The 16033-nt window shown below is 43.7% G+C and overlaps 2 protein-coding genes and 1 pseudogene across 3 annotated transcripts in view; all 3 read right to left on the reverse strand.

The window, feature by feature from the left end:
* The window catches only part of LOC118627688 (oxysterol binding protein), a 32697-nt gene extending 29495 nt beyond the window's left edge, over positions 1 to 3202 (reverse strand). Inside the window, exon 1 of one of the 2 annotated variants that reach the window (XR_004959214.1) lies at positions 2345 to 2752. Coding sequence is in view for 1 of the 2 variants with exons in the window: in XM_036258146.1 (XP_036114039.1) it covers positions 2345 to 2724 (380 nt within the window). In the remaining variant the exon portion in view is untranslated. Of the gene's footprint in view, positions 1 to 2344 lie in introns of both variants that reach the window. The other variant, XM_036258146.1, reaches the window with a different exon arrangement.
* Positions 3203 to 3221: 19 nt separating this feature from the next.
* LOC118628718 lies at positions 3222 to 12325 on the reverse strand (annotated as a pseudogene).
* A 522-nt stretch (positions 12326 to 12847) lies between these two features.
* The window catches only part of PATL1 (PAT1 homolog 1, processing body mRNA decay factor), a 33046-nt gene continuing 29860 nt past the window's right edge, over positions 12848 to 16033 (reverse strand). The window contains exons 17-19 of the mRNA XM_036259166.1: positions 15011 to 15102; positions 14773 to 14922; positions 12848 to 14468 (exon numbers count right to left, since the gene is read on the reverse strand). Of these exons, the coding sequence (XP_036115059.1) occupies positions 14447 to 14468; positions 14773 to 14922; positions 15011 to 15102 (264 nt within the window). The 3' untranslated portion in view covers positions 12848 to 14446. The remainder of the gene's footprint in view (positions 14469 to 14772; positions 14923 to 15010; positions 15103 to 16033) is intronic.

The raw sequence follows: 16033 nt of genomic DNA on the forward strand, positions 1-16033 counted from the left end.
GGATGCATGAAAAGAGGAATGACAACTTAGCTAAACAACTCTAGAGAGATGGGGACTGGAAGAACTCTATTAGGAAGGATAAACTACCAACATAGTTGGTTGGAAGTACTTCAATGTGATTTTGAGGGTAGTAGTGCATAGACTCGATAACTCTGGATCCTGTTGCTTGGTTGGTTTGTGGGTGGCACTATCTTAGCCGGCAAGGACAGGCCCATGGCATATTTCCCAACATGTGGTTTGGTATGTTTTGGAAGGAGCTTTATCTGTGGTCAGACAGGTACCACCAGCTCTTATAAAAGAGAAGTCAAACGAGGTTGAAGAGAAAACAACATATGTTATCAATGTCCAATCAAGATCAATATTGATCAAGACTGGTACTAACCAAAGAATCAACTGGCCTGGAAAGTACATCAGATAAGAATTTAGATGAGGGAAAATGATCACACATTAAGACCCTCAGCTGATACACAACTTTTGAAAATGGGGAATCAGTGTTAATAGTGATTTATAAGCCAAATAGGGTATGAATCAACTGAACATCAGAATGATGGGCAGTTTATTTATTTATTTATTTTAAAATATGTTTTTATTGAGTTTAGAGTGGAAGCTAGAGGGAGAAAGAGAAACATTGACTGGTTGCCTCCTGCACAGACTCGCCCGACTGGGGATCAAACTCAAAACCTGGGTATGTGCTCTGATGGGGATTTGAACTGGCGACCCCGCAACCGAGCCACACTGGCCAGGGCTGACAGTCAGTTTAATAGATAAACATAAACTTGAACAGGGGAAAAGCTCTGGAGCAAACCAAAATTTTGATTTTTGATCTAACCTTAAAGTCCTGGATAAGTAATTAGAAGAGGTTAAAATTAAAATGAATTCTGAATATAGTAATGCAAATGATATACGTAACTATTCACAACTAATGTTTAAGCAGTGAGGATGCACTAAAGCATTTTCCACTGTTCCTAACTCCAACTAAACCTCCAACTCCCACCTCCAATACAATAGAAGCCAATACAATACAGTTAATGGAAGAGATTCGTTCACCCCAACTCTCCTGGTAGCAGAGTGACTACTGGCAGAGGAAAAGAAATAGAGTGAGCTGCTCTTAACAACAGTGTTTTGTATCCCAAATAGGATGGCCTTCATAAAAATGCCATTATACTAAGCAAAGTCTCCCTTCAAAGAGACTTATATCTATTTTGTATAAAGTAAACACAGTAACCATGATCTATAAACTTAGTTGCTATTGATACTTAATTATCTCTGTATCTGATTCATGTAACCTTATCTTGGGTTTTAGGTTATGTTGGTGTGAAGAGAACTAGTTTCAAATCCTGACTCCTCAAGACTTTGGGAAGGTTGCCCAAGCTAAGTCTCAGTTTCCACATCAGGAAGATGGGAATACCTCCTAATCCCTGGGGTTGTTGGGAGTCAATGAAATACTGTACATAAAATGCCTATCCAGACAGTCTAGCCCTCAGGAAATGTTTATGTCCTGTCCTCAAACCCGGTATCTTAACTCCTCTATCTATAGTAACATGAGTAGCCAAAAACATGTTATGTTATGACAAGATTGTGAGTCACCGTAAATATATATTAAACATCCCAAAACACACATTGTTGAACAGAAATAATCATACCAAAGACATTGAGTAAACCGACACCAAACTAACCAGAGACCCCCCAAAATACTGCTGGACAGAGAAGACAATCATTCACACAGGAGGAGATGGGGCAAGCAAAAATAAAAGCAGCACTAGAGTGCACATCTTCATTCTGAGCTGTCTAGCAGAAGAAAGCATACCCACGTCTTGGAGAGATAAGGAAGACAAGAAACAGATATTGAGGCCACCCTGTGTGCGGTGTCCTTGTGCCTGAATGTGGAGAGAGCAAAGGTGGGAACATAAAGGGCTGCTAATAACCTTGAAATTTGGAGACTGGTCACAGACAGCTAAACCTTGGGACTTTAAGTTCCTTGGGAGCAGTGCCTGGGCTTTGCTCTCTCTATGTGGCCCTTGGCACCTACAACAGCGCCTTCGTTGCAGAACTGATCATTGCACCCATGTGCCGGTGGGAACATCATGGAAGAGCAGATGCTCTTCAAACAACTGGAAAGGCCAGGGGCCGAGGGGGAAGGGATGGCACTAAGGATGGTAACGCAGGGAGAGGGGTAAGTCCTGGGGCAGTCACTCTCCGTGACGGTGGGCTCCTGTCAGGGGCTGTCAAAGCGCGCAGATGACGAGAAGGGGCCCGGGGCGACCTTGGCTGCGGCGCCAGCGGGAGAGGGTGATGGCGCGGAGCCTGGGGGCTGCGTGGGGGACAGGGCCCCGGAAGCAGTTACCTGTAGTAGCTCAGGAGCCCGTTGCTCAGTACGAACCACCGCCGCTGGTAGCCTTTGATATAATTGGTCCATTTGAAGAGCCAGCCTTCTCGAGCCGAGCCCGAACCCCCGGCGCCCGAGCCGCCAGAGCCGCCCGAGCCGCCCGAGCCCCCCGCCGGCGGCGCTGGAGCTGGGCCCGCCGCCGCCACTCCCCCGGCTCCAGGGCCCGGGCCGCTCGCAGCTGCCGCGGCGACGGTGCCCGGCGCGGCCCCGGAACCCGGCCCCGAGTCTCCGCGGCCGCCTCCGCCTCCCACCACTGGGGGACCGGTGCCGCCGCCGCCCGGAGCTGCAATGGCTGCCGGGCCCGGTCCCACCACTCCTCTCAGCTCTGTCGCCGCCATGAGCTGCCACCGCCCCGAGACACAGAACCGGAACCGCCTACGAGAGCCGCCGTCGCCGCCGGAGCGCCCCACACAGCTAGCGCATCAGCCGCCGCCGCGCAGCGTCACCGCCCCGCCAGGCTCGCCGGGGGGAGGAGGGACCGGCCGCCGGGAAAGAGGAAGTCGATTGGTGCCGCTGAGTGTCACTTGCGGAAGACCCCTAAGACATTGGCATTTTTCTGGGGCCTGTCATTCCATGCAACCCAGTGAGAGTCCCGAGTAGGACGTGTCCACCAGCCGCATCGTTGATTGGTTTACATGAAGGCCAATCATACTTATGCGAAGCTCATTGGTGCTTTTCTGAAGTCTCCGGTACTTATGGAGGACTCGAGAATTCAGAACGCCCGGCTAATTTGATTGCCAATTGGCTAGTGTTTCCGCCACTCATTTCAGTTTATGCTCCCGTCACCGCCACGTCAGCCCCTCCCATCATTCTTCTTAGATTCCTTCTTCCGCCCTTACGGATTGGTGGTTGGTATCAGCTGCTCTACCTCTTCTCTACCATTGACTGAATGAGCTGAGGAAAAAGAGGAGGAGTCTCGTTGTCACAGCCTCACTTTCGTTTCTTATTGGTTGGTTTGAGTGTCATTGATCTGCTGACCAATGAAAGAAACCTACTGTGAGAGGCAGGCCGGGGCAGCCAATAAAATCCGGATTGAGCGCCTGGGGGCGTAGTCGCCTGCTTCCAGCTTTGGAGAAATTGGTGGGAGATAAAATCAAGTCAGTTTCACTAAAGAGTTTTTTATTAAGTGCGGTGTTGGAGCCCCTCTTGCTGAATTAAGACCGCCATAGTTTCTGGTTAGAAAGAGTGACTGTCAGCAGTCAAGCTCTTCCTGAGTCTCCCCATTCTAGAGCCCTCTCCCAGCAGCAGGCTCAGATCTGAAGGCCCAGATTCCCGGGTAGCCCCGAAATAGCACCACCAGTTCCCTCCAGGATCCATGATCCTCTCCTCCTAATTCCCTTCCCTGGTGCTCTTATCATCGCACCACACCCCTTATCTTCAGTTTCTAGTTCTGGAGGTGCCCACCTAACTGCGAGGAGAAAATAGACTCGCGAGGACCTGACTTTTTTCATACTTCCCACCGGTATCTCTTCCAGACTGAAAGACACTTAGTTTCAGCATAAACGCACATGTGTATGCATAACTTAGCACCAAAAATTTTTTTTGATAAATTGACTTTGTTCACATATTTGTGAAAGTAACATATTCAGTAACTCATTTAACATTTAGTTGTTGTAAACTGCTGTTAAAATGGAGCTTTGGGGAGCCTGTTACATTTTGCTAGTTTAGATAGGCAATAGAAATAGCTGTTAGCCACTGTAAAAGAAATTGCTTTTCCTTGGTAATGTTCTTCCCAGTATCAAGAAAGTAAAAAATATATATATATCCTTTTATAGAAAATGTTTTTAAAAGGAGAAATTTATTGAATTCAAGAGAAAGAGCACGCTTGGAAAATCTGCAGTTAGATGTAGGCTATTTCGGATTAATTCTTTTTTTAAACTGAACTAAAGTGAACTCATTTATGCTTCATTCCTGCCTTTGCTACTTACTGGGTCTAGGACTTAGGAAAAGTCCTTCATTTAAGCACTACAAGACCAGTTTTCATTTCTGTTAAATAGAAATAAAACCTTACAGGGGTGCAGTTGTGCATTTGAACACATTTGATAAACTGTAAACAGCTACACAAATGTGAAGTGTGTTGCCAAATACACCTCTCAGATTACTTGCCATTCAGAAAGAAGACATACTTTTGCAATGGGGAAATCTGGCTGTCCTCACCTCACCCCGGTTATTCAACTTAGCATCGTTAACCCTGGGACAATCAAGTTTTTATGGGGTCCCTGGTGTGCTGCAGTATGAACTATACAGCATCACTTAATGAAAGTTTTTTGCCAAAAATGTTCAACCTGAATCCAATCAAAGCTTTAGAGCTAACCTCCCTTTACAGAAGGAGCTAGAGGAACCAGTTAGACACTCTCAAAGAAACAACAGGAAACAATCAGATAAATCAAGAATGCGAGGCATTCTATAAGATAACCAGTTTTATGGAAGATAAAAGACACAAAGATTAAGGAAATTGATGTAATAGAAAAGGGTCAGAGGTTGATTGTTATAAGTTTCAAATAACTTAAAAGGCAATCAAATGCATGACTGGATTCTGGTTCTGGAAAAAACAAAAACAAAAAAAACTAGCTCTTTACACACTTTTGGGATTATTGGGGAAATTTGAAAATTGACTGGTATTAGATGATGTTAGGCAGTTATTACATTTGTTCAATGTAATATTAGTATGATGGCTATGAAGGGAAAAAAATCTTTAAAACTTGAAGAAATGTTTAAAAGTGCCCATTGTTAATAGTTTGACCTATATTCTTCTACCTTATGGATTTTTAAAATGAAACAATTTTAATGATGAAATATTTGGACACCTATACTTATTCATTTGCTAGGGCTGCCATAACAAAATACTACAAATGGGGAGGCTTAAACAATGGAAATGTATTTTCTTACAATTCTAGGGCCTAGAAGTCTAAAATCAAGATGTTGGTAAGGTTCGCTGCTTCTGGTTTCTCGTTGACTTTTATTTAATTTTTTTTTTTTTCTTTATTGATTTTAGAGAGAGAGGAAGTGAGAGGGAGAGAACCATCGACGAGAGAGAACATCGATTGGCCGCCTTCTGCACGCCCCCCACTGGGGACTGGGCCTACAACCTCGGCATGTGCCCTGACCCGGGATTGAACCAGCAACCCTTTGGTGCATGGGTCGATGCTCAACCACTGAGCCACACCAGCCGGGCTCTCATTGACTTTTAGATGGCTGTTTTCTCTGTGTGTCTTCACATGGTCTCCTAGTCTTAAAAGGCCACTGGCCCTATTGGATTAGAGCCCACCCATCTAATGACCTTATTTTAATTTAAAACCTCGTTAAAGGCCCCTTTCCCCAAAACAGTCACATTCTGAGATTCAGGGGGCTAGGGCTTCAACATGAGTTTCAAGGGACACAATGCAACCCATAACATCCATAGAATGCATATGATACATGGAAGTTATAAAGCACAGCAGTAAAACTAATACCCATTAATCCAGCGCTCAGCATAGGAAATAGAAACTGACCAGTTTCCTACATCTTTATGCCAATCTCATTCCCCTAAACACTCCCAAAGCGAACCACTGTCTTGTCTATTTTTAAAAAATTTATTCTCAGTCACTTTGCCTTTTAAAGGCTCAGTCTTCTCATCCTGTAGACGAGGAATGATGTGAGGCCCTCTCCTACGTGCTCCCTTCTCCTGGTTTTCCATCTCCATACAGCAGAGTGATTTAAATTTAAAACTATAAATCAGATCATGTGTTGTTTTTCCTTAAAAACTCTGCAAAAGCTTCCCATGTAATGAAAATAGATCCCTTCAAGACCCTGTGTGGTCACCCTAGCCCTCTCCCTTCACTCCAGCACCATTGACCTGCCATGGTCCCTTCAACTCCTCACTCATTCTCATCTCAGGGTCTTGATCATCTTCTTCATTTTGCTTGGGCTCTTCTGAGGCCTTTGCATGGCTCTCCTATTTTTATTTATTCATGTGCCTGGGTAAATGTCACCTGCTCATCAAGGCCTTTCCTGACCACTTTGTCTGAAATACACATCTCCCATCACTCTTGATTCCATCATCCCCTTTTGTTCTTTTTTCAGCACTTATCACTATAAGTGCCCCCTCAGAATGGAAGCTGCACCAGAGCAGGACCTTCATTTGTCTTTGTCACCACTGGACCTGGAGTAATATGGACACGGGTGCTTGCCTTTTATTATCAAATTGTTCCTGACCTAGGAGTTGTGGTGATAAAACAATAAGTGCATTTTGAAATGGGTCTTGCACACACAGGCTAATTGATTACATTATGGTCCGTCCTCTGATTAACCCTTTTAAGCTTCGTTTCTTCATAGCATAACCATTTCATGAACAGGTATTTGTTTGATGCTGGCTAGGTGTTGTCTCTGTGCTGGGTCTTGGGGTACAGCTGTGAACAAGACAATTCCTGCATTTGTGGAGCTCACATATTAATGCAGTGAATTAATGAATGAACCAATCACCTGCAATTGAATATATCCAATATAAAAATGCATTTCAAAACATTGGAATTGAGAAGAAAGGATGAAACAAGGAGTCTTATTTTTTCTCCTATTCAAAAATGCTTAAATCAGTCCTGGCCAGTTTGGCTCAGTGGTTAGAGTGTCGGCCCATGGACCAATGAGTGTCAGGTTCTATTCCAGTCAAGGGCACATACCTTGGTTTTGGTTTGTCCCTGGCCCTGGCTGGGTAGTGTGGGAGGCAACCAGTCGATGTGGCTCTATCACATCAATCTTTCTCTCTGTCTCTCCCCCTCCCTCCCTCCCTTTCTCCCTCCCTCCCTCCCACACTATCTGATAATAAGTAGAAAAATATCCTCGGGTGAGGAATAAATTAAAAAATACTTAGCCCTGGCCGGTTTGGCTCAGCGGTTAGCGCGTCGGCCTGTGGTCCTGAGAGACCTGGGTTCGGTTCCCGCTAAGGGCGCGTACCTCGGTTGTTTGTCCCCGGCCCTGGTCGGTTGTGCGGGTGGCAGCCACTCGATGTGTTCCTTTTTTTTTTTTTTATCCTCACCCGAGGAGATTTTTCCATCTTTTGTACATTTTTCCATCTTTTGTTCAGGTAGAGTGGGAGGGAGAGAGAACAACAGAGAGAGAGAGAAACATCGATGTGAAAGGAACACATCGAGTGGCTGCCACCCGCACAACCGACTAGGGCCGGGGACAAACTGCAACCGAGGTACGCGCCCTTAGCGGGAACCGAACCCCGGTCTCTCAGGACCGCAGGCCGACGCTCTAACCGCTGAGCCAAACCGGCCAGGGCTCGATGTGTTCCTTTCACATCATGTTTCTCTCTCTCTCTCTGTTCCTCTCTCTCCCTCCCACTCTACCTGAACAAAAAATGGAAAAATGTCCTCGGGTGAGGATAAAAAAATAAATAAAATAAATAAAAATAAAAAAATACTTAAACCGAAAGGACCAGACAGATGCCGCACAATGGCCTTCACCTAAGTCTAATCCTTGTATATTACAATTGGCCCTGATAAGGACAACCTGAATTGGCCCTTTTTGACATTACTGGGAGGCGGTTGCTTAATTTGTCTACTGCAAACAAAGGCATGCAAGTCTGATCAGAAGAGTTTACAGATATGTTCTTAAATGCTTGTCACTTTTCTGCTGCTCCTGTATGAAACACAGGTCTAAGGCAGGAGCTTTCTTGTATCCATCCAGTAGCTGTGGAGCTTAACATTTATGGTTTATTTATTTATTTTTTTGGTACGTGCCCCTAGCGGGAATCGAACCCGGGACTCTCTGGTCCACAGGCCGGTGCTCCAACCGCTGAGCCAAACCGGCCAAGGCAACATTTATGGTTTAAATCCCTGCCTTAGCTCTTACTAGCTGGATGGTCTTGCTGATCTACAGTTTTGGTACTGTCCAATTATAGTTGCCCATCCTATTTCAAAAGGTTACATAGAAGACTGAATTAGAAAATGAATGAGTATCCTTTGTACACTATAAGATATTTGTAAGTTGATATTGTGGATTTACCTTTGTTCACTGTTGGATGAACAATGATGACTGACAGAGTTCTTGAAAACTCAGTCTTACTAATAAGGGAGAAGTTAAATCAATTATGGCACAATGGCACACACTGCAACAACATACAAGCATTTAATGAACAGTGTAGCTCTCTATATAGTGACACAGAAAAGATGTCCATGATGTAAAAATATCTATAATTCTGACTATGACTGCAAGTGCATACAGAAATCACCTGGAGGACAATACACTAAACTGTTAGTAGTGGTTTTTCTGGGATTTGAACTTGGAAGTTATATGCATATTTCTCTTTGGTTCCTTAGATTGGTACAAAATCCAAGCAATTTAAGATATTCTACTCACCACTGGCAAGGTACACACATCACTGATTACCTAGCTCCCTTATAGCTGTTTCTGATCTGGGTTGATACTACCTTGAAAAATGAACTTTACTAAGTTGGGGAGCTTGGAGAATCACATTGAATAATGCATGATAAGCTCCTTGGAACAGCCTTATGTGCAATAATAAAAAGCAAAGCAGAGGCTCTTATGAGACGTGTAATCTACTCACAGCCATGCCTCTGCTTCAAGAAGGAAAAAGGGCCCTGCTGGTGTGGCTCAGTAGATTGAGGATTGTCCCGTGGACTGAGAGGTCCCCATTTGATACCCAATCAGGGCACATGCCCGAGGTGTGGGCCGTGCAGGAGGCAGCCAATTGATATTTCTCTCTCACATCAGTTTCTCTCTCTTTCTCCCTTCCTCTCTAAAAAAAATCAGTAAAAACATTAAAAGATTTTCATTTTTTTTTAATCCTCACCCAAGGACATTTCTCCATTTTTTTGTTCAGATAGGGTGGAAGGGAGAGAGAAGAAGAGAGAAACATCGACATGAAAGGAACACATCGAGTGGCTGCCACCTGCACAACCAACCAGGGCCGGGGACAAACCGTAACCGAGTAACATGCCCTTAGCAGGAACCGAACCAGGACCTCTCTGGACCACAGGCCGACGCTCTAACCACTGAGCCAAACCTGCCAGGGCAAGATTTTCTTCTTATAAGCAATACATTTTCTCTATAGAAAATTTGAAAAACTCTGAAAATCAAAAGAAAGATCCCATGTTCACACCACCATATATGCATTTTCTTAAAAATAATTGGATTCAGCCCTGGCCGGTTTGGCTCAGTGGTTAGAGTGTCGGCCTGCGGTCCGGAGAGACCCGGATTCGGTTCCCGCTAAGGGCACGTACCTCGGGTGCAGTTTGTCCCCGGCCCTGGTTGGTCGTGCGGGTGGCAGCCACTCGATGTGTCCCTTCACGTCGATGTTTCTCTCTCTCTCTCCCTTCCTCTCTCTCCCTCCCACTCTATCTGTACAAAAAATGGAAAAATACCCTCGGGTGAGGATAAAAAATAAAAAAATAAAAATAATTGGATTCAAAGCATATATATTTTATGCTTTTCCTCATATCATAAACACTTTCCATGATTAGTCTGCCTAATTGTCATGACACATGAATTATCATTTATTTAACCATTATTGTGATGTTGGACATTTAGATTATTTCTATTATTAATAATATTGTGAGAAGTATCATTACTTTGGAATCCTTCCTTAGATTTCTAAAGCCAAACTAACTAGTCAGAGGCTATGAATACTTTTGAAGGTCTTCACACTGCCAAAGCACTTCCCAGAAATGCAGACATTGACCCCATCAATGTGAGTGACAGTTTCAAATTTTCACTAACATTTCTAAAAATTTTGTTAATTTGATAAGTAAAAAAAAAAATTTATTTCAGATTAGTAGTGGGGAGAACGTCTTAATTTTACAATATTACTTGCATTTTCATTTGTGAAAATTATTATTCACGTGTGTTACCTATTATCAGGGTCATTTTCTTACATAAGAGTATATACAGCCTGGCTGGTGTGGTTCAGTGGTTGAGCGTCGACCCATGCACCAAGAGGTCGACTGGTTTGATTCCCAGTCAGGGCACATGCCCAAGTTGTGGGCCAAATCCCCAGTGGGGGCATGCAGGAGGTGGCCGATTGATGTTCTTTCTCATCAATGTTTCTCTCTCTCTCCCTCTCCCTTCCTCTCTCTCTAAAAATCAATAAAGGAAAAAAAAATCATTTATTTAACCTCACCCAAGGACATTTTTGCATTTACCTTCAGATAGAGCGGGAGGGAGGGAGGGAAGAAGAGGGAGAGAGAAAAACATTGATATCGATTGGTTGCCACCCGCACAACTCCAACCTGGGCTGGGGATGAACCGCAACTGAGGCACGTGTCCTTGACCAGAACTGAACCCACGACTCATTGGGTTGGTCCGCAGGCCAATGCTCTAACCGCTGAGCCAAACCGGCCAGGGCATGGAAAAAAATTTAAAGAAAGATTATATACATTGATGTCCATTTTTAACTTTGACACACTGTTGTAAACTATTTTAGTGCCTCACTTAATTTGATTATTTTTGACATATATTAGTAGGGAGATTAACATTACTTTCAGTGGTTACTTGGAAGTCTTAAATGACTTTTTAAACACCTAAAACAAACAATATTTTGACTATATAACATGACTCAAAATCAGTTGTTAGTCATTGTAGGCTGTTGTTACATTCATCAAATAGAAGCACTTGTTTTTCTTTCTATCTTTTAAAAAGAAAGGGGGCGGGGGGAGGCCTGGCCAGTTTGGCCCAGCAGTTAGAATGTCGGCCTGCGGTCCAGAGAGACCTGGGTTCAGTTCGCTAAGGGCACGTACCTTGGTTGCAGTTTGTCCCTGGCCCTAGTTGGGTTGTGCGGGAGGCAGCCACTCGATGTGTCCCTTTCACATCGATGTTTCTCTCTCTCTCGCTCTCTCTCCCTCCCACTCTATCTGAACAAAAATGGAAAAATGTCCTTGGATGAGAATTAAAAAATAATAATAAAAAAAGGGGGGGGGCAGGGAGAGAAATATCTATTTGTTGGTCCATTTATTTGTGCATTTACTGGTTGATTCTTGCACATGCCCTGACCAGGGATTGAGCCTGCAACCTTGGTGTATTGGGATGATGCTGTAACCAACTGAGCTACCCAGCCAGGGCCAAAGCACTTCTTAAACTCAGGCTTTACCTCACAAGAGACATTAACACGGACGTAATCTGGACTAGGCCAACATTTCTCAGGCTGCGGTGAACTGTAATCTGGAGAGGACCAGAGCATACAACTCGTTCCAGCCACGTGACCTGAGGCAAGCTGCTGCCCTCTCGGCTTCAGCTCCCTGCCACGGACCAGCCCCTCGGGTCTTCCCCACTCTGATGTTCTGAATCCCGCTTCTGGGAATGCAAGGGCACCCCTGGGCCAGGTCCTCTCTGACCAAGCAGAGCTATCTAATGAGACTTCATGTTCTTCCATGTAGGGGTGAGATCTCCCAGAAGGTAGTTTTTTACTCCTCCACAGCATCAGAACATCCTGTGTGCGTCCCCTGCTCTGCTGCTCAGCTGTCACCCTGGGCAAGCTGTTGAACCTCAAGGAGCCTGTCCACGCATGGGGGAAAAATAAGCTTCATTGAAGTAGGCAGCCAATAATGTTAAATTATCTCCCCTCTTCTTTACAATTTTTAACTTTTTCCTCTACTTGTTTGCCGAATCTTTTTTTTCAAACAAAAGGTCTCACATTGATTACTGAACCAATCAACTAGTACAGAAACATAGAAAGAGAAAAATGTTTTCCAGTAGAACATGTCCAATTGCCCAGAGAGATGCTCCTAGCTTTGTATGTAAAAGGCTAGCATCTGTGACACAGCACAAGCATGTGGGCCGTCTCATGTGCGACTGTCCAGACCCACCTTGGTCCTCGGGTCTCCTCTTGGAGCTGTACCTGATTTTATTACCCGTCTCCATACGAATCCACTGGGGAATGGGCCGATTCTGCCTTTGTTGCTTGGTTAGGAATCGCTTGAACCTGAAAGTCTTGTGAGAAGACATGGTGAGGAAAAGACAACCACCCCACACCATGATGGCAGAGAGAAGGGGAGAGTGCACTGGACCTTTTGTCTTGAACATTTTAGAGTAAAAATTATACTCAAGTCTGAAATAAGTAACATAAATTTACTCTAAAGAATTAGCAAATTTCTGCCATCTTCTTTGAGGAGATGAACTGTGGCTTAAGGCCAAACTTGGCTACGTGAGTCTCAGACAAAGTCCCATACACCTTGAAATAGGTGCATGGCCTAGAGTGTATCTATAGCTCAGAATTCCAGTTTGTAGTTAAAATGGGGGGGGGGGGCGGTGCTGGGAGACTGAAAGCACTGTAGGGTTTTAAAAGAAAGTTACCATGTGAACATAAGATCTTTGTCTGTCTTACAACAAAATTAAAAAGGTAAAAACGTTAGGTTATATCCTTACCAATCTCCAACATCAAGTTTACCAGTCTACCTAAATACGCTAGAAACATATGAACAACCATGTTCAGAAGTAAAAGAAAGGAGAAATGTAGGCACACACTTTTTCAAGTATACAATTTGTTTTTATTTACAATACCCTATAAAAATGTAAATTTAGAAACTTTAATTTTTATTAATTAGAACCAAACAAAAGAGATAAAGCACAGAGAGGAAGAAATGATAATCAAGTATTCACTTGATCAGTTGTGAAGTGGAAAGGCAAGACAGGCGCCTAGTGAAAATAGTCAGTTGATAATATCACTGGGGACAGCTGGTGGGGCCAGGGCCACAGAATGAGAAGAAATGGAGATGGAGACAAGGACAGCTGCTTATAATGGAAGATTTTACTGTTGTACAATACATGTGCAAAATGTTTATTCTCTTTAAACATCATAACTTGTCTCCCCCACTACATTCGAAAAGGTGAGGACAGCAGAAAGTATATCAGGACAGTCATGTAAAATGAATTCAAATTTTTCTTGAAGACGGCAATTAGTAGGGATCGAAACCCCTTATCCTTGTTGATTGCTGAATGGGAAAGGGACAAGCGAAAAGGGTCACGGCAGGCTGTCCCTGCTAGGATTCATATCCAGGCCCCTGGGATGGGCCTTGGGTGAGATGAAGTAGCAAGGACAGCAGTTCTGCCCATGGCGTGGAGAATGAAGAACAAAGCGAGCCAGACTTAGCTCCCATGGTTACATTTGGAGGCTTCTATCCAGGACACCGAATAAAAATGGGGAAGAGAGAAGTAAAAGCATGGCTTACTGAAGTAGTCTCAGGAAGACAAAAGCTACACTGTGGAAGCAGGCTCTAGGTTAGAATCACCTTGGGCAATCTTCCACGCTTTTGAGGTGACAGGCTCAAGTACACTGTAGTTGTAGCAGGAAAAAGGCTTAACCGTGTGTTGTTTCCATTCAGGTGGACAGAAACAAAGGAAATTCAAGTGGGGAGGAGAAAAAGAACTTCTCAGTCTAGAGCTGGGCATCAGCCAATTAAGAGTTCTGATTTTATTAAATATGCTGGCATACCCTGTATTTATATTAAAACAAGGAGAACCCACCAACTTACAAGGACTAGAAACAGGTTAAGAATACATCACCTGGTTTGTGTTTAGAGGAGTGATGTGTCAACTGAATATTTCTCCATCTAAAACTCATTCTTTAAGGATCCTCTGGAGACCACAGAAACATACGTAGAGGGGTGTGTGTTCACGCAAATGTATATTAATTTCTACTTAATTGGCTCTCCTATAGTCATATTAATATGGGGCAATGAAAAAGACTTCAATAAGATGCGGGAAGGGATCCTTTGGCAGGCTATAATCTACTCTGAACTGGAAGAGTGGTTGTGGGATAAAGGGAGAGATTATATTTGTGTCTCTAGGGCAAAGAAAATGCAAAATTGAGAAGAATTGAGCAAAAGTAGGGCATGCAGAATTGTAACAGAGAAGGTAAGAAGAAACCAGCAGAAGTATCACCCAGCCGAATGTGACAGAGCAGCGGGGAAACACTGGCATTTAGAGACAACCCCTGTGAACAGGAATCGGTCCGCAAGATGTTCTGGGGAATGAGCTACCTCCCCTCCCTCGTTACAGACACTCCATTGGTGATGGCAGCAGTGCAGGTGACAGCCAAAGGAGGTACAGGACACATTTGCAGATCTTTTACCGTATCCCCTGAACTAGCCTACAGATATAAAGAAAGAAAGGAAACGTGTTTGTATAAATGAATTAAAACAGAAGGCAACGTTTTTTATAAAATTACACCCTTGTAAAATTTCTCATAACAAAACACCTAAGATGTCTCTACCATTAGCATTCAACTACGAGGTGCTGCTGCACCCAGTACAGTGTTTTACATCTACTAGATACTCATACATTTGACTGAAATCTTTACTGTCTTCCACTAAATTCAGATTTATGTCCCCCCATCTCCTCCTCATAACTTCTAAAGTGCCAACGTAAGTGGAACTCTCTTGTTGCCAACTTACTGCAGTTTTGTCTCCAGCAAGTTCAGTTTCTGTCTGTCAACATAGCGAGAAAAGAGGGATACTAAGTTTGTGGGGATAGAGATGGGCTTGGCCAGGGCTGCTTGGGGAATCCGCAGAAGCTCTCGGGTTGCCATGAACATCACCTCCGTCCTGACAGGGAAAACCGATAACAACAACGTAAGAAAAAGAATGAAAAGATTAACTAAAAGAACTGAAAAGAAATACAGCCCAGACTGACCACTGGTGGTTTTCTGTTGCTTCTGTAGTAGGGTCTGAATTCTGTAGGTCTTCCCCACGGCTCAGGATGACGAGGAGCAGTGACAGGCCAAACTGCAAAGGAGAGAGGGAATCACGTTCAGCAGTGCATCTCCTGCTGCCCCACACACTGAGGGGAAATGGCACTATATCACAGCGACCCCACTGCGGTGCTCTTCTGGGAAACGGCAAAGCCCAGACCACCACGAGCAGAGGCACTGTGCACAGCAGCAAGAAGCATAATCAATGGAAACAAAAGTCCCAGTGTCCTGAGGTTCTCTGTTCTCCCAGCTCACCCTGTGTTTAAAAAGATAATTTTTCCTTGCCATGGATAAATGAATTAAAAAGGAAAGTTAAATGAAGATAAACTTTGATACAGAAAATTAAAGTTCATGGAAAAAATAAAAAAAACATTTAATAAAGTAAGATATTTTGAATTAAGAAAAAAGGTGCCAGGCCGGTATGGCTCAGTAGACTGAGCGTCATCCCATGGACAGAGCAGTCCCAGTTCAATTTCTGGTGAGGGCACATGCCCGGGTTGTGAGCTTGATCCCCAGTGGGGAACACGTCGGAGGCAGCTGATTGATGGTTTCTCACATCCATGTTTTTATCTCTCTCTCCCTTTCTCTCTCTCTCAGGGAAAAAAAAAATCAATACAAATATATTTTAAAAAAAAAGAAAAAAGGTGTTAAAGTCCATGGGAAAATGTACAAAGAAAAGTAACTGTAATGATCAGGATACAAAAGAGAAAATTTTCTTAAGAAAGGACACACCTATCTAGAAATATGGCTTAGACAGGATGCCAATATTATTGAGTCTAAAAAAAAAACAAAAGAGGAAAAGAACAAACAGATATATTCACCATATCTAGGATTATTAAGATTCAGCAACATGCTTCAGAGATGAAAACATATCGTGTTTTGTGTTTTTAGGGGCAGGAGTAAAAGGAGACACGCAATCTAAAAGGGCACAGAGTGAAAATACAAGCAGGGACCAGAAGTACTGG

The sequence above is a fragment of the Molossus molossus genome, unplaced genomic scaffold (assembly GCF_014108415.1).
Source record: "Molossus molossus isolate mMolMol1 unplaced genomic scaffold, mMolMol1.p scaffold_m16_p_13, whole genome shotgun sequence".
NCBI classification, from domain to species: domain Eukaryota; kingdom Metazoa; phylum Chordata; class Mammalia; order Chiroptera; family Molossidae; genus Molossus; species Molossus molossus.